The following is a 17,874-nucleotide window of genomic DNA, read 5'->3' as shown; positions in this document are numbered from 1 at the left end:
AGACCAGACATACTAACATCACTGACATTTTTCATTTGACCTAAATGTTTTCCTGTTGGTTTAAGTTAGCAGTGACCATTGCTGATATTTTACATTTGAGCTAAATAGTGGTCTTAATATGGCTAAAGTAAGGGACTATTTGCACAGATATTTTACATTGCAGCTGAATGTTAGCCTTCATATGGCTAAAGTTATTCGCTAATTAGTAAGTAATGTTGCAGATATTTAACAGTTTAGTTGAATGGTAGCCTGTATGATGGCTGAAGTTAGCAGTTAATGTTGCAGATATTTTAAAGTTTAGCTGAATGTTAGCCTTCATGATGGCTAAAGTTAGGAGCTAATGTTACAGATATTTTCCATTTTAGCTGAATGTTAGCCTTCATGATGGCTAGAGTTATTTGCTAATTAGCAACTAATTTTACAGCTATTTTACAGTTTAGCTGAATGTTAGTCTGTATAATGGCTGATCAGAGAAAGAGTCTTGGACTTCAGGATATCTGATCTTGCACAACTGTCTTTTTTTTATCACGCCTGCCTGACATGCAGGCGTGATAAAAATCAACAACACAGGAACATCCTCTGTGAGAAACATAGATTCACAGACCAAAGTCATACATCACTTTATTCCCTGCTCCAATGTGATATGGATGACACACAGCTGACTGGTGAGTTCTGTATATTTACTGTATTAAATGCTAAACTTACATAGAGTTTTCTTTATATTGGATTACATTTATACATAATCCATTATTTATATATAATTATATTTAACCTACATGAGTAATGATAAGTTATTTCTTCTAATGGGAAACCTTTTGTGCAACATGCCAAAGTACATATGATGAAAAGATTTATACATTTGTAGTTTATACATACATTTTCAAATGCTTATTTTCTCAGCATTAGTTTAGTTGATGTAGTAAAATACTATTTTCTTCCACTGTTTTCTAATGTTGACTTTGGAAAAATAGTATAGATTAGATTTCGGCTGCTGTATGACATTTTCATGTTTATTTGTGATAGAATATGTTTCTCTTATATGTTTACAGTCATATTTTCTTGGAATGTGGATTTTGAAATCCAAAATGTCCAATTGTAGTGTCTCTTTAAAACTTAAAAATAAAAATATACCATATGTCATTGTAATAAACAACTTTTATTAAGACTTTACTGGTTCAGTTTGCCATTTAATGCCATTTAATATTTTCATTATTATCCATTAAAATGCTCCTCAGACACTTTAGCAATATGCTCTTGTGTCACAACGCTGACACATATTTTCCACAGAATGTATTTTTACTTGAACTGTGGAAAAGTAGAACTGCTTCATGTACAAATGCAAATGTTCTCTGTTTTTCTTTTTCACACAGATTTCAATCTAAATAAATAAGGAAGAGGTTGAAAAATAAAAGAGGCAAATTCATAAAGTCATATAGCTGTTTTTCTCATACTTATTCAGTCTTATTTGTCTTTCCAAAATTTTACACTAAATTGATTTGTCTTTTTTTGGATAGACTAAAGTTAATAACACAATTTTAAGATTTAATTTGTCAAAATAATATCAGAGTATAACGAAAACTTCACCATGACCATTTTAAACTCCACAACTCCAACTCTTGGTGGTGGAGGCAGCGGCGGCAGCGGCTGCCCACCAGTGGATTTTAAACTGGAGGGTACGATCATGTTACCAGTCCTCGCCGTCATACTGGGGCTGCTGGGAAACATAGTTGCTCTGTGGATCTTTTGCTTTAAACTGAAGGCCTGGAACCCCAACAACCGGTTCCTCTTCAACCTGGTTATCGCCGACTTCCTGGTTCTCGCAAGTCTTCCTCTCAGGATCGATGACTTTCTCAGAGGCCACTGGGTGTTTGGTGATGGCTTGTGCAGGATTAGCCTCTTCCTGATATTTTCCAACCGCTCGGCCAGCATCGCACACATGACTGTGGTGGCAATTTATCGCTACTTTAAGGTGAGGACAGGAGTATACACATTGTATTATTGTCCACACTCTGATAAACCCAAAAACACTTCAGTAGGTTATTTGTATTATAGCATAATACCAAAACCCTTTCTGGTAGTTTTGAGGCCTCTTTTGAAAAATAAGCATGAAAAACTGAATGCAACAGCAAGTGATGAGTTTATCCAGTGTGATCACATGATAAGTCAAGTACATTTTTATTAATATAGCCCAAAATCATAAATCACAAATTTGCTTTACAATCTGTACATCATCTGTCCTTACTGTGAATTCAGAAAGAACACCAAGCAAATTTTTAGGTGGCAAAGTCAAAGAAAAACAAGACTAAGGGTATTTTTCACTCAGTGTGCTGCAACTGATGCAACGACATGCCTCTACAAGATATTGTTTCAAGTTGTGGCAAAACTTGCCTGAGAATCATCACATTTTTATGTTTTCTTCAGTATCAAAGTAAGCCAGTGATGATTGTCTGCACATCCATGGCTATCCTGCAAAAAGGAAGCTGTTGCAGGAAAATGAGACTGTGAAGTGAAAGTGAGTGTGAAAGTGAGAATGAAAGCAACACCAGCAGGCTGAGGTGTAAAGAAAGGATCGACATTTGATTGACTTTATTTTAATCTTTTAACCCTTTCATGCATAGTGGTCACTACAGTGGACAGCTATTCAAAAGCTGTTTTCTTATATATGCATGGGTTTTAATGGTATAGTTGTACATCAGCCAACACAGTGGACTCTAGTGTGTCATCCCATACACTGCCATCCATTGGCCAGCCTTTGTAAGTGCAATAAAAATTTCTCAGAACCATAGACTGTAAAAGCTCAAAACCAAGATGGCCGCCTGCCGGCTCAACAGCTCAGGAATATCTTGCCAATCCTTCTGTAGTAATAGACCCTTGCAGGTAAATAAAATTTTGTAACATCAAATAACAACTAAGGAGTAATACAATTCTTAAAATTTCCAAGTATTGATTTTGTGTTATGAGAAAATGACAATTAGTCATCTGTCCACTAAGTTGGACAAACTCCTTGAAAAATGCGTGTTTAAAAAAAAGTTCAAATATTTTTTTCATGCTTTAAGAGGAATAAAAACACTCAGGAAAAAAGTCATAATTCATGCATGAAAGGGTTAAAATACGCCTGGATCGCCCAGCAACCAACTCTTAGGATTGGTTCAGGACATCTGTAATTGCTCATTTAGACTGTGGCTGTGACTCTATAAATTCACATTGGCCTCCAGGACATGACAGTAAAACATCAACTCACTGGCACATTTTTGCTGTAATTGAGGCAAAATGATCATCTCTGTCCTCTTGTTCCAGGTGGTCCACCCTCACCACTGGTTCAGCCATATGACTAAGAGACAGGCTGTGTACATGTTAGTGTTTGTCTGGTTGTTGGTCATCAGTCCTCGGGTTCCCATTCTGGCTAACAACTTCATCGAGGTCCGCGGCAACAGCAGCCAGTGCTTATTTTTCACTTGTTCTTCACTCACCACCCTGGTCACCACGCACCGCATCCTGGCAGCGCTGGAGTTCATCATCCCGCTGGCCATGCTGCTGTTCTGCTCCATCCGGATTTCCAGCTTCCTGAGGCACCGGCAGATGGGAAAAGCTGACAAGGTGCGCAAGGCGATGAGGGTGTGCAACGCCATCGTCGCCATGTTCATAGTGTGCTTCTTACCGACCACGGTGACGACCATCGGGGTGTGGGTCATCCGCTCGTATCACCCACGGGATTGTGCCACACTCTACACTTTCATCCAGCTCACCATTGTGTCTTTGTGGCTGAACTTTCTGAATTCAGCTCTGGACCCCATCTTATACATCTTCTCCAGCTCCATGTTTAAGAAGGCACTCTGCAGCTCGCTTCCCCGTTTCCTGCACTGTGGTCAGGACGCAGGCAACGCTGAGACGACTGCATCCTCAACTGAAAGTCAGTCAGTCATACAGATGGCACTGAAATCCATGAGGGCTGACAGAGGGAATGAAGCCATGTAATAAGCCTTTCTTCCAAGACAATGACTGGATTATGCAGGACTAGTATTTTGCACTGACTTGTCTGCTTGTTTTACATGTTTTATCAGCTTTTTTATGCTGTTGAAGCCTTGTTGTACATCTGTGAACTTTGTAAACACATTAGCTTTTCAGTTATCATCGCTTGTAAATATACTTCAAACTTCTGTGATTGAACAAATTACAGATGGGTGTTTTAATTATATCTATTTATTGAACCTTTAAAATTTTGAATTGCCTTCAAAAAAGTTGAAGCTATATGATGTGACACAAATTTTTTATTTATTTCTGCAGCATTCCATCAAATGGAAATATTATACTTTACAGATGTCGCTCATTTCAATTGATATGTTTACCGCAGTAAATCCGCAGCGGCAGTGAATGAGGGTGAAATAATATATCCAGGAGTTGCTGCAGTGCGCACCAACAACCACCAGGTGGCACATGCAGTCCAGATGCAGTCTGTCTGTCTCTCTGTAGGGTAGTCAATACAAAATGGCGACCATGCTCGGCAAGCAGATGCAACGGGGGAACAGAAAAACAAAAAAAAAATGAAAGTGTTTGGGAATCAGTCATAGCACTAATATAGTATATTTTCTGCCGGGCTTGTACAGTATACTTACACGTTACATAATGGACATTTGTGTTATTATATCAAAACCAACCATCCATCCACACAATTTAGACCTCAATATATGAAACGTGGAAATTTGTTTCCCCCAACAATTGTAATTGACTGGACATCAGATTCCCCCAGCAGATGAAAGAAAGCTGATTTGTTCTCCTCAGTATTCAGAGTTAAACTGACTCCAAAATGCACTGGATGTTTATCATTCACAGAAAACCTGGTGTCTCGTTTGTGTTCATGTTCAGCAACAGTGAAAAGCAGCTGTGAGTGCAGTGCCAAACCTTTGGGTCCATCTTGCCACTTCAGCATTTTGAGTATAGCCCCTCATATTTCTGCTCCTTAAAACTGGTATTTTAATGTAACAACAGATTTTTATGTGGCGTGTCGGAGAGAGGGGGAGAAATATGGTGCTGCACATAACAAAACGCATACAGGCCGTGGCTGTATTATAGGATCAATTAAGTTATTTTAACAGTGAGAGGAGCAGTTTCTGCAGCTGTCTCCAGTGTTTATAACCATAAGTATGTCTTTAAATTGAGAGTGATATGCGCATTTACGCATGTGGCACAGCAGCAACAACTTCATTAACACCAGATTGGCCAGGATCTGTCAATAAACAGATACAACTTTACATCAGCTTTGTGTTTGCTGTCTGCCAACTAGTTAGTTACACCTTGAGAGGGCAGAACAGACATGATTATTAATACTGAAGCATCAGTGTTAGAGCAGCATGTTACTGTTGTAGCTGCTGGAGGTGGAGCTAGTTTAAACTACTGTTACCTAGTTTAGTCCAGTGGTTCTCAACCTAGGGGCCGGGCCTCTCCAAAGGGTCACCAGGCAAATCTGAGGGGTCGTGAGATGATTAATGGGAGAAGAAAGAAGAAAAAACAAAGTTCTGATACACAAATCTGTTTTCAGTTTTTGGACTTTTTCTCTAATCTTTGATTTTTGCTGTAATATTGGATCATTTGAACATTTACTGAAAGCATGTGAGAAGTTTAGAGGGAAAAATCACTATTTGGTGGAGCTGTTAACAACTCATAGACATCTGAAATGTGACCCCGACTACACACTGCTTTTTGTAAGACATCAAAAGCCAAAAATGTTGGAAACCACTGGTTTCATCTTTAACAATGTGTTGTATTTTAAAAGCTTTGTTATATTATCCATTGTGTCAAATCGTCATCTGAAAAGTAAGTAAAGCTGTCAAATAAATGTAGTGGAGTAGAAAGTACAATATTTCCCTCTGAAATGTAGTGGAGTGGAAGTATAAAGTAGTATCACATGGAAATACTCAAGTAAAGTACAAATACCTCAACATTGTACTTAAGTACAGTATTTGCACTCCTGGCCATCCTGGTTCGGGGATCCTTTTGAATTGTCCCCCTTAGATTTCTTCCATTTTTGTTTCTACCAATGTTTTTCCTTATCTCCATGATGGTTAAGTTCAGGGGGATAATGTAATGTGGGCCTGTAAATGAAAAAAATGTTTTAGTGTGCAGTACCTTTAATTAGACAGAGTAAATGAGTAATATTATGACACTTGTTCATTTTACCTTAACATTAGCTTTCATACTGGATAAAGGTAGCATCTAACTGATAGGCTGGCTTCTATCAGCTAACGTTACTAACATGGTACTATAATGTTAGCCTGTATGTCGACCAAAGTTAACAGCTAACATTGATGTTTATTCATTTGCAGATGCTTTTGTCCAAAGCGATGTACAAATGAGGTACACTCCAAACTACAGTCAATCAAGGAGAAGCCGTTGTGAATAACGGCCTCAACACTAGCAGAAATGATTTTTTTATGACAGAGATCCTGAGAAGGATGGAGATACAGAGAAAGAGCATATTAAGTGAGTAATGGAAGAGGTAGGTCTTTCTCTTGATTTTTGAGGACAAAATGGGGATCTGCTTGCTGACATAATCGAGTTCGGCACTTTGTTTCAACACCAAGGGACCAAACAGGAGAAGAGTTTGGATTGAGATTTCCTCCCTCGCAGTGACGGTAGGACTTGATCGTATGGAACAAAAAGGTGCATTAAGCTGAAGGAGCTCAGGTAGGTGGGTGTTGTGCTAGTTGGAACTTAAGTGACTTGAACTTGCGAGCAGCAACAAGGAGCCAGTGGAGAATCATGAAAAGTGGAGTGACATAAGCTGTTTTGAGCTAGTTGAAGACCAGACATACTAACATCACTGACATTTTTCATTTGACCTAAATGTTTTCCTGTTGGTTTAAGTTAGCAGTGACCATTGCTGATATTTTACATTTGAGCTAAATAGTGGTCTTAATATGGCTAAAGTAAGGGACTATTTGCACAGATATTTTATATTGCAGCTGAATGTTAGCCTTCATATGGCTAAAGTTATTAGCTAATTAGCAAGTAATGTTGCAGATATTTATCAGTTTAGTTGAATGTTAGCCTGTATGATGGCTGAAGTTAGCAGCTAATGTTGCAGATATTTTAAAGTTTAGCTGAATGTTAGCCTTCATGATGGCTAAAGTTAGGAGCTAATGTTACAGATATTTTCCATTTTAGCTGAATGTTAGTCTGTATGTTGGCTGATGAGAGAAAGTCTTGAGAAATGGACTTCAGGATATCTGATCTTGCACAACTGTCTTCACGCCTGCAGGCGTGGAGACAGTTGTGCAAGATCAGATATCCTGATAAAAATCAACAACACAGGAGCATCCTCTGTGAGAAACATAGATTCACAGACCAAAGTCATACATCACTTTATTCCCTGCTCCAATGTGATATGGATGACACACAGCTGACTGGTGAGTTCTGTATATTTACTGTATTAAATGCTAAACTTACATAGAGTTTTCTTTATATTGGAATACATTTATACACAATCCATTATTTACATATACTTATATTTAACCTACATGAGTAATGATAAGTTATTTTTTCTAATGGGAAACCTTTTGTGCAACATGCCAAAGTACATATGATGAAAAGATTTATACATTTGTAGTTTATACATACATTTTCAAATGCTTATTTTCTCAGCATTAGTTTAGTTGATGTAGTAAAATACTATTTTCTTCCACTGTTTTCTAATGTTGACTTTGGAAAAATAGTATAGATTAGATTTCGGCTGCTGTATGACATTTTCATGTTTATTTGTGATAGAATATGTTTCTCTTATATGTTTACAGTTATATTTTCTTGGAATTTGGATTTTGAAATCCAAAATGTCCAATTGTAGTGTGTTTTTAAAACTTTAAAATAAAAATACACCATATGTCATTGTAACAAACAACTTTTATTAAGACTTTACTGGTTTAGTTTGCCATTTAATATTTTATTATTATTTATTAAAATGCTCTTCAGACACTTTAGCAATATGCTCTTGTGTCACAACACTGACACATATTTTCCACAAAATGTCTTTTTATCTTAACTGTGGAAAAGTAGAACTGCTTCATGTACAAATGCAAATGTTCTCTCTGTTTTTCTCTTTCACACAGATTTCACACTAAAGAAATAAAAAAGAGGTTGAAAAAGAGAAGAGGCAAATTCATAAAGTCATACAGCTGTTTTTCTCATACTTATTCAGTCTTATTTGTTTTTCCAAAATTTTACACTAAATTGATTTGTCTATTTTGGATGGACTAAAGTTAATAACACAATTTTAAGATTTAATTTGTCAAAATAATATCAGAGTATAACGAAAACTTCATCATGACCATTTTAAACTCCACAACTCCAATCCCTGGTGGTGGAGGCAGCGGTGGCAGCGGCTGCCCACCAGTCAATTTTAAACTGGAGGGTACAATCATGTTACCAGTCCTCACCGTCATACTGGGGCTACTGGGAAACATAGTTGCTCTGTGGATATTTTGCTTTAAACTGAAGGCCTGGAACCCCAACAACCTGTTCCTCTTCAACCTGGTTATCGCCGACTTCCTGGTTCTCGCGAGTCTTCCTCTCAGGATCGATGACTTTCTCAGAGGCCACTGGGTGTTTGGTGATGGCTTGTGCAGGATTAGCCTCTTCCTGATATTTTCCAACCGCTCGGCCAGCATTGCACTCATGACTGTGGTGGCAATTTACCGCTACTTTAAGGTGAGGACAGGAGTATACACATTGTATTATTGTCCACACTCTGATAAACCCAAAAACACTTCAGTAGGTTATTTGTATTATAGCATAATACCAAAACCCTTTCCGGTAGTTTTGAGGCCTTTTTTGAAAAATAAGCATGAAAAACTGAATGCACCAGCAAGTGATGAGTTTATCCGGTGTGATCACATGATAAGTCAAGTACATTTTTATTACTATAGCCCAAAATCATAAATCACAAATTTGCTTTACAATCTGTACATCATCTGTCCTTACTGTGAATTCAGAAAGAACACCAAGCAAATTTTTACATGGCAAAGTCAAAGAAAAACAAGACTAAAGGTATTTTTCACTCATGCAAAGACATGCCTCAACAAGATATTGTTTCAAGTTGTGGTATAGTTGTACATCAGCCAACACAGTGGACTCTAGTGTGTCATCCCATACACTGCCGTCCATTGGCCAGCCTTTGTAAGTGCAATACAAATTTCTCAGAACCATAGACTGTAAAAGCTCAAAACCAAGATGGCCGCCTGCCGGCTCAACAGCTCAGGAATATCTTGCCAATCCTTCTATAGTAATAGACCCTTGCAGGTAAATACAATTTTGTAACATCAAGTAACACCTAAGTAATACAATTCTTAAAATTTCCAAGTATTGATTTTGTGTTGGGAGAAAATGACAATTAGTCATCTGTCCACTAACACTACAAACTCCTTGAAAAATGCGTGTTTAAAAAAAGTTCAAATATTTTTTTTCACGCTTTAAGAGGAATAAAAACTCTCAGGAAAAAAATCCTGACTGAGGTTATCATAATTCATGCATGAAAGGGTTAAAATACACCTGGATCGCCAAGCAACCAACTCTTAGGATTGGTTCAGGACATCTGTAATTGCTAATTTAGATTGTGACTGTGACTCTATAAATTCACATTGGCCTCCAGGACCTGACAATAAAACATCAGCTCACTGACACATTTTTGCTGTAATTGAGGCAAAATGATCATCTCTGTCCTCTTGTTCCAGGTGATCCACCCTCACCACTGGTTCAGCCGTATGACTAAAAGACAGGCTGTGTACATGTTAGTGTTTGTCTGGTTGTTGGTCATCAGTCCTCGGGTTCCCATTCTGGCTAACAACTTCATAGAGGTCTGCAGCAACAGCAGCCAGTGCTTATTTTTCACTTGTTCTTCACTCCCCACCCTGGTCACCACGCACCGCATCCTGGTGGCACTGGAGTTCATCATTCCACTGGCCATGCTGCTGTTCTGCTCCATCCGGATTTCCAGCTTCCTGAGGGAGCGGCAGATGGGAAAAGCTGACAAGGTGCGCAAGGCGATGAGGGTGTGCAACGCCATCGTCGCCATGTTCATAGTGTGCTTCTTACCAACCACGGTGACAACCATCGGGGTGTGGGTCATCCGCTCGTTTCACCCACGGGATTGCGCCACACTCTACACTTTCATCCAGCTCACCATTGTGTCTTTGTGGCTGAACTTCCTGAATTCGGCTCTGGACCCCATCTTATACATCTTCTCCAGCTCCATGTTCAAGAAGGCGCTCTGCAGCTCACTCCCCCATTTCCTGCACTGCGGTCAGGACGCAGGCAACGCTGAGACGATGACTGGATTATGCAGGACTAGTATTTTGCACTGACTTGTCTGCTTGTTTTACATGTTTTATCAGCTTTTTTTATGCTGTTGAAGCTTTGTTGTACATCTGTGAACTTTGTAAACACATTAGCTTTTCAGTTATCATCATTTATTAAATCCAAACTCAGTTATACTTGTAAATATACTTCAAACTTCTGTGATTGAACAAATTACAGATGGGTGTTTTAATTATATCAATTTATTGAACCTTTAAAACTTTGAATTGCCTTCAAAAAAGTTGAAGCTATATGATGTGACACCAGTTTTTAATTTATTTCTGCAGCATTCCATCAAATGGAAATATTATACTTTACAGATGTTGCTCATTTCAATTGATATGTTTACCGCAGTAAATCCACAGCGGCAGTGAATGAGGGTGAAATAATATATCCAAGAGTTGCTGCAGTGTGCACCAACCACCACCAGGTGGCACATGCAGTCTAGATGCAGTCTGTCTGTCTCTCTGTAGGGTAGTCAATACAAAATGGCGACCATGCTCGGCAAGCAGACGCAATGGGGGAACAGAAAAACGCCATGAAAGTGTTTGGGAATCAGTCATAACACTAATATAGTATATTTTCTGCCGGGCCTGTACAGTACACTTACACGTTACATAATGGACATTTGTGTTATTATATCAAAACCAACCATCCATCCACACTATTTAGACCTCAATATATGAAACATGGAAATTTGTTTCCCCCAATATTTGTAATTGACTGGACATCAGATTCCTCCAGAAGATGAAAGAAAGCATATTTTTTCTCCTCAGTATTCAGAGTTAAACTGACTCCAAAATGCACTGGATGTTTATCATTCACAGAAAACCTGGTGTCTCGTTTGTGTTCATGTTCAGCAACAGTGAAAAGCAGCTGTGAGTGCAGTGCCAAACCTTTGGGTCCATCTTGCCACTTCAGCATTTTGAGTATAGCCCCTCATATTTCTGCTCCTTAAAACTGGTATTTTAATGTAACAACAGATTTTTATGTGGCGCGTCGGAGAGAGGGGGAGAAATATGGTGCTGCACATAACAAGACGCATACAGGCCGTGGCTGTATTATAAGATCAATTAAGTTATTTTAACAGTGAGAGGAGCAGTTTCTGCAGCTGTCTCTAGTGTTTATAACCATAAGTATGTCTTTAAATTGAGAGTGATATGCGCATTTATGCATGTGGCACAGCAGCAACAACTTCATTAACACCAGATTGGTCAGGATCTGTCAATAAACAGACACAACTTTACATCAGCTTTGTGTTTGCTGTCTGCCAACTAGTTAGTTACACCTTGAGAGGGCAGAACAGACATGATTATTAATACTGAAGCATCAGTGTTAGAGCAGCATGTTACTGTTGTAGCTGCTGGAGGTGGAGCTAGTTTAAACTACTGTTACCTAGTTTAGTCCAGTGGTTCTCAACCTAGGGGCCGGGCCTCTCCAAAGGGTCACCAGGCAAATCTGAGGGGTCGTGAGATGATTAATGGGAGAAGAAAGAAGAAAAAACAAAGTTCTGATACACAAATCTGTTTTCAGTTTTTTGACTTTTTCTCTAATCTTTGATTTTTGCTGTAATATTGGATCATTTGAACATTTACTGAAAGCTTGTGAGAAGTTTAGAGGGAAAAATCACTATTTGGTGGAGCTGTTAACAACTCATAGACATCTGAAATGTGACCCCGACTACACACTGCTTTTTGTAAGACATCAAAAGCCAAAAATGTTGGAAACCACTGGTTTCATCTTTAACAATGTGTTGTATTTTAAAAGCTTTGTTATATTATCCATAGTGTCAAATCGTCATCTGAAAAGTAAGTAAAGCTGTCAAATAAATGTAGTGGAGTAGAAAGTACAATATTTCCCTCTGAAATGTAGTGGAGTGGAAGTATAAAGTAGTATCACATGGAAATACTCAAGTAAAGTACAAATACCTCAACATTGTACTTAAGTATAGTATTTGCACTCCTGGCCGTCCTGGTTCGGGGATCCTTTTGAATTGTCCTTCTGAGATTTCTTCCATTTTTTTTTCTACCAATGTTTTTCCTTATCTCCATGATGGTTAAGTTCAGGGGGATATTGTAATGTGGGCCTGTAAATGAAAAAAATGTTTTAGTGTGCAGTACCTTTAATTAGACAGAGTAAATGAGTAATATTATGACACTTGTTCATTTTACCTTAACATTAGCTTTCATAATGGATAAAGGTAGCATCTAACTGATAGGCTGGCTTATATCAGCTAACGTTACTAACATGGTACTATAATGTTAGCCTGTATGTCGACCAAAGTTAACAGCTAACATTGATGTTTATTCATTTGCAGATGCTTTTGTCCAAAGCAATGTACAAATGAGGTACACTCCAAACTACAGTCAATCAAGGAGAAGCCGTTGTGAATAACGGCCTCAACACTAGCAGAAATGATTTTTTTATGAGATCCTGAGAAGGATGGAGATACAGAGAAAGAGCATATTAAGTGAGTAATCTTGGAAGAGGTAGGTCTTTGTCTTGATTTTTGAGGACAAAATGGGGATCCGCCTGCTGACATAATCGAGTTCGGCACCTTGTTTCACCACCAAGGGACCAAACAGGAGAAGAATTTGGATTGAGATTTCCTCCCTCGCAGTAGGACTAGTCGTCACTTGATCGTATGGAACAAGAAGGTGCATTAAGCTGAAGGAGCTCAGGTAGGTGGGTGTTGTAGTTGGAACTTCAGTGACTTGAACTTAATGCGAGCAGCAACAAGGAGCCAGTGGAGAATCATGAAAAGTGGAGTGACATAAGCTGTTTTTGGCTAGTTGAAGACCAGACATACTGCACAGCTTACAATTAGTGTAAAAAACCAAGAGAAATGTCAAAGTTCAACATTTGCAGACATGACTATTTACATTGCCAGGGGTTTAACGCTTTCATGTAGTCAACTAAAATAAGTTCTGATTGCCTTAATATTATTAACATTGCATATTGCAGTGCTGTTTTCAATCAACATAACAAAGGCATCCTTGAAGATGAATAATAATCATCCATCATCTGTCTCACCTGTACTGCTGTTTGATTTGTACAATTTTAGCGCCATCTTGTGGTCAAATTAAATACAGCTACAAGAATAAGGACAGTATATCAATTATTAGTATTCATTGATATAAATATTTAAAAGATAAGCCCCGAATTAGCAGGTGGAAAAATGAACTCAATATATTTGCAAAATCTCTTCAATGGACAGACAGAAATGCCCTGAAACTTTTCTCTTTATTTGACTTGTTCATGCTGCTTGAATAAAATCCTGATTCTTAGTTATGTTACTCTAATTTCATGCTTAAGTGTTGTGTTTATCTTTTTTGTCTTTAATACTGTTCAACATGAATGTACATTTGTATGTATAATTGAAATATGCCATAAAGGTTTGCACTTGAATTTTATACAATTAAAAAAAGGTCTTTTCATCAAAACATGATGATCAAAGTCAAAAACTGCTGATGTCAAACTGTTAAAAATACAACTCTGTTCTCTCTGTTCTGTTTTACTGAACAGTAAAGGTGAATCAAGGTTGGATGTTGTTATTGTAATTACATACAGTATATTTACAACTATATGTAGCAGCAATTGTGATAACTCTAACTTTATGGAAGTACAATTCTAAATCACAAAAGTACTTTTTGATAAATTGATTAAAGTGGTTTATTTCCTTATTTTAAGATGATATGAACAAATACATGCTCGCAAAAGGCTTTGTGAGAATCTCAAGAACATCCGAACACAAACAAAAAAAAACCAAGGAAGACTACTTTACCTCTTCATCAAGTGATATTCAGTATGTGATCAAGGACGTGATTTTTAAAAAGGTTCGGCTGTGTTCTGTGCCTTAATGACTTTGTCAGTGTGGTTTATTTTATGTTTTAAATGGTGATCAAGTTGCTGTTGCTGTTTTTTCGTTGTTTTTGTGTTGTTCTCAATTATTGATGTGGTCAGTGTCCCCCCCCCCCCCCCCCCCCCACCATTGCACTCATGACTGTGGTGGCAATTTACCGCTACTTTAAGGTGAGGACAGGAGTATACACATTGTATTATTGTCCACACTCTGATAAACCCAAAAACACTTCAGTAGGTTATTTGTATTATAGCATAATACCAAAACCCTTTCCGGTAGTTTTGAGGCCTTTTTTGAAAAATAAGCATGAAAAACTGAATGCACCAGCAAGTGATGAGTTTATCCGGTGTGATCACATGATAAGTCAAGTACATTTTTATTACTATAGCCCAAAATCATAAATCACAAATTTGCTTTACAATCTGTACATCATCTGTCCTTACTGTGAATTCAGAAAGAACACCAAGCAAATTTTTACATGGCAAAGTCAAAGAAAAACAAGACTAAAGGTATTTTTCACTCATGCAAAGACATGCCTCAACAAGATATTGTTTCAAGTTGTGGTATAGTTGTACATCAGCCAACACAGTGGACTCTAGTGTGTCATCCCATACACTGCCGTCCATTGGCCAGCCTTTGTAAGTGCAATACAAATTTCTCAGAACCATAGACTGTAAAAGCTCAAAACCAAGATGGCCGCCTGCCGGCTCAACAGCTCAGGAATATCTTGCCAATCCTTCTATAGTAATAGACCCTTGCAGGTAAATACAATTTTGTAACATCAAGTAACACCTAAGTAATACAATTCTTAAAATTTCCAAGTATTGATTTTGTGTTGGGAGAAAATGACAATTAGTCATCTGTCCACTAACACTACAAACTCCTTGAAAAATGCGTGTTTAAAAAAAGTTCAAATATTTTTTTTCACGCTTTAAGAGGAATAAAAACTCTCAGGAAAAAAATCCTGACTGAGGTTATCATAATTCATGCATGAAAGGGTTAAAATACACCTGGATCGCCAAGCAACCAACTCTTAGGATTGGTTCAGGACATCTGTAATTGCTAATTTAGATTGTGACTGTGACTCTATAAATTCACATTGGCCTCCAGGACCTGACAATAAAACATCAGCTCACTGACACATTTTTGCTGTAATTGAGGCAAAATGATCATCTCTGTCCTCTTGTTCCAGGTGATCCACCCTCACCACTGGTTCAGCCGTATGACTAAAAGACAGGCTGTGTACATGTTAGTGTTTGTCTGGTTGTTGGTCATCAGTCCTCGGGTTCCCATTCTGGCTAACAACTTCATAGAGGTCTGCAGCAACAGCAGCCAGTGCTTATTTTTCACTTGTTCTTCACTCCCCACCCTGGTCACCACGCACCGCATCCTGGTGGCACTGGAGTTCATCATTCCACTGGCCATGCTGCTGTTCTGCTCCATCCGGATTTCCAGCTTCCTGAGGGAGCGGCAGATGGGAAAAGCTGACAAGGTGCGCAAGGCGATGAGGGTGTGCAACGCCATCGTCGCCATGTTCATAGTGTGCTTCTTACCAACCACGGTGACAACCATCGGGGTGTGGGTCATCCGCTCGTTTCACCCACGGGATTGCGCCACACTCTACACTTTCATCCAGCTCACCATTGTGTCTTTGTGGCTGAACTTCCTGAATTCGGCTCTGGACCCCATCTTATACATCTTCTCCAGCTCCATGTTCAAGAAGGCGCTCTGCAGCTCACTCCCCCATTTCCTGCACTGCGGTCAGGACGCAGGCAACGCTGAGACGATGACTGGATTATGCAGGACTAGTATTTTGCACTGACTTGTCTGCTTGTTTTACATGTTTTATCAGCTTTTTTTATGCTGTTGAAGCTTTGTTGTACATCTGTGAACTTTGTAAACACATTAGCTTTTCAGTTATCATCATTTATTAAATCCAAACTCAGTTATACTTGTAAATATACTTCAAACTTCTGTGATTGAACAAATTACAGATGGGTGTTTTAATTATATCAATTTATTGAACCTTTAAAACTTTGAATTGCCTTCAAAAAAGTTGAAGCTATATGATGTGACACCAGTTTTTAATTTATTTCTGCAGCATTCCATCAAATGGAAATATTATACTTTACAGATGTTGCTCATTTCAATTGATATGTTTACCGCAGTAAATCCACAGCGGCAGTGAATGAGGGTGAAATAATATATCCAAGAGTTGCTGCAGTGTGCACCAACCACCACCAGGTGGCACATGCAGTCTAGATGCAGTCTGTCTGTCTCTCTGTAGGGTAGTCAATACAAAATGGCGACCATGCTCGGCAAGCAGACGCAATGGGGGAACAGAAAAACGCCATGAAAGTGTTTGGGAATCAGTCATAACACTAATATAGTATATTTTCTGCCGGGCCTGTACAGTACACTTACACGTTACATAATGGACATTTGTGTTATTATATCAAAACCAACCATCCATCCACACTATTTAGACCTCAATATATGAAACATGGAAATTTGTTTCCCCCAATATTTGTAATTGACTGGACATCAGATTCCTCCAGAAGATGAAAGAAAGCATATTTTTTCTCCTCAGTATTCAGAGTTAAACTGACTCCAAAATGCACTGGATGTTTATCATTCACAGAAAACCTGGTGTCTCGTTTGTGTTCATGTTCAGCAACAGTGAAAAGCAGCTGTGAGTGCAGTGCCAAACCTTTGGGTCCATCTTGCCACTTCAGCATTTTGAGTATAGCCCCTCATATTTCTGCTCCTTAAAACTGGTATTTTAATGTAACAACAGATTTTTATGTGGCGCGTCGGAGAGAGGGGGAGAAATATGGTGCTGCACATAACAAGACGCATACAGGCCGTGGCTGTATTATAAGATCAATTAAGTTATTTTAACAGTGAGAGGAGCAGTTTCTGCAGCTGTCTCTAGTGTTTATAACCATAAGTATGTCTTTAAATTGAGAGTGATATGCGCATTTATGCATGTGGCACAGCAGCAACAACTTCATTAACACCAGATTGGTCAGGATCTGTCAATAAACAGACACAACTTTACATCAGCTTTGTGTTTGCTGTCTGCCAACTAGTTAGTTACACCTTGAGAGGGCAGAACAGACATGATTATTAATACTGAAGCATCAGTGTTAGAGCAGCATGTTACTGTTGTAGCTGCTGGAGGTGGAGCTAGTTTAAACTACTGTTACCTAGTTTAGTCCAGTGGTTCTCAACCTAGGGGCCGGGCCTCTCCAAAGGGTCACCAGGCAAATCTGAGGGGTCGTGAGATGATTAATGGGAGAAGAAAGAAGAAAAAACAAAGTTCTGATACACAAATCTGTTTTCAGTTTTTTGACTTTTTCTCTAATCTTTGATTTTTGCTGTAATATTGGATCATTTGAACATTTACTGAAAGCTTGTGAGAAGTTTAGAGGGAAAAATCACTATTTGGTGGAGCTGTTAACAACTCATAGACATCTGAAATGTGACCCCGACTACACACTGCTTTTTGTAAGACATCAAAAGCCAAAAATGTTGGAAACCACTGGTTTCATCTTTAACAATGTGTTGTATTTTAAAAGCTTTGTTATATTATCCATAGTGTCAAATCGTCATCTGAAAAGTAAGTAAAGCTGTCAAATAAATGTAGTGGAGTAGAAAGTACAATATTT

General features: G+C 38.4%; 3 protein-coding genes across 5 annotated transcripts; all 3 read left to right on the top strand.

Moving 5' to 3' along the window:
• The first annotated feature begins 806 nt into the window (after window positions 1–806).
• LOC121887214 (hydroxycarboxylic acid receptor 2-like) lies at window positions 807–10,876 on the top strand. Of its 2 annotated transcripts, XM_042397859.1 has the most exons (3): window positions 807–1,969; window positions 3,298–4,012; window positions 10,331–10,876. In XM_042397859.1, the coding sequence occupies exons 1-2, from the start codon at window positions 1,586–1,588 to the stop codon at window positions 3,973–3,975; spliced, it is 1,062 nt and encodes a 353-aa protein (XP_042253793.1). In that variant the 5' UTR covers window positions 807–1,585; the 3' UTR covers window positions 3,976–4,012; window positions 10,331–10,876. The 2 variants fall into 2 exon arrangements, with proteins under 2 accessions (XP_042253793.1, XP_042253792.1); XM_042397858.1 differs by lacking the exon at window positions 10,331–10,876 and having other exon boundaries at window positions 3,298–4,244.
• Window positions 5,886–10,876, top strand: LOC121887215 (hydroxycarboxylic acid receptor 2-like). 2 transcript variants are annotated; one of them, XM_042397860.1, is made up of 3 exons: window positions 5,886–6,477; window positions 6,579–8,697; window positions 9,720–10,876. In XM_042397860.1, the coding sequence occupies exons 2-3, from the start codon at window positions 8,314–8,316 to the stop codon at window positions 10,347–10,349; spliced, it is 1,014 nt and encodes a 337-aa protein (XP_042253794.1). In that variant the 5' UTR covers window positions 5,886–6,477; window positions 6,579–8,313; the 3' UTR covers window positions 10,350–10,876. The 2 variants fall into 2 exon arrangements, with proteins under 2 accessions (XP_042253794.1, XP_042253796.1); XM_042397862.1 differs by lacking the exon at window positions 5,886–6,477 and having other exon boundaries at window positions 6,511–7,403; window positions 8,100–8,697.
• Window positions 10,877–14,200: 3,324 nt separating this feature from the next.
• Window positions 14,201–16,552, top strand: LOC121887346 (hydroxycarboxylic acid receptor 2-like). Its single transcript, XM_042398079.1, has 3 exons — window positions 14,201–14,212; window positions 14,305–14,373; window positions 15,396–16,552. The coding sequence occupies exons 1-3, from the start codon at window positions 14,201–14,203 to the stop codon at window positions 16,023–16,025; spliced, it is 711 nt and encodes a 236-aa protein (XP_042254013.1). The 3' UTR covers window positions 16,026–16,552.
• Window positions 16,553–17,874: the final 1,322 nt, after the last annotated feature.

This window comes from Thunnus maccoyii, chromosome 20 (assembly GCF_910596095.1).
Source record: "Thunnus maccoyii chromosome 20, fThuMac1.1, whole genome shotgun sequence".
Classification (NCBI taxonomy): Eukaryota; Metazoa; Chordata; class Actinopteri; order Scombriformes; family Scombridae; genus Thunnus; species Thunnus maccoyii.
The sequence above is the reverse complement of the archived record's forward strand: the minus strand, read 5'-3'. Positions and strand labels throughout refer to the sequence as shown.

Coding starts and splice junctions, on each gene's coding strand:
- LOC121887214 (XM_042397859.1), top strand. CDS start 1,586: ATGACCATTTTAAACTCCACAACTCCAACTCTTGGTGGTGGAGGCAGC. Junction 1,970..3,297: donor CAATTTATCGCTACTTTAAG/GTGAGGACAGGA, acceptor CTCTTGTTCCAG/GTGGTCCACCCTCACCACTG.
- LOC121887215 (XM_042397860.1), top strand. CDS start 8,314: ATGACCATTTTAAACTCCACAACTCCAATCCCTGGTGGTGGAGGCAGC. Junction 8,698..9,719: donor CAATTTACCGCTACTTTAAG/GTGAGGACAGGA, acceptor CTCTTGTTCCAG/GTGATCCACCCTCACCACTG.
- LOC121887346 (XM_042398079.1), top strand. Junction 14,374..15,395: donor CAATTTACCGCTACTTTAAG/GTGAGGACAGGA, acceptor CTCTTGTTCCAG/GTGATCCACCCTCACCACTG.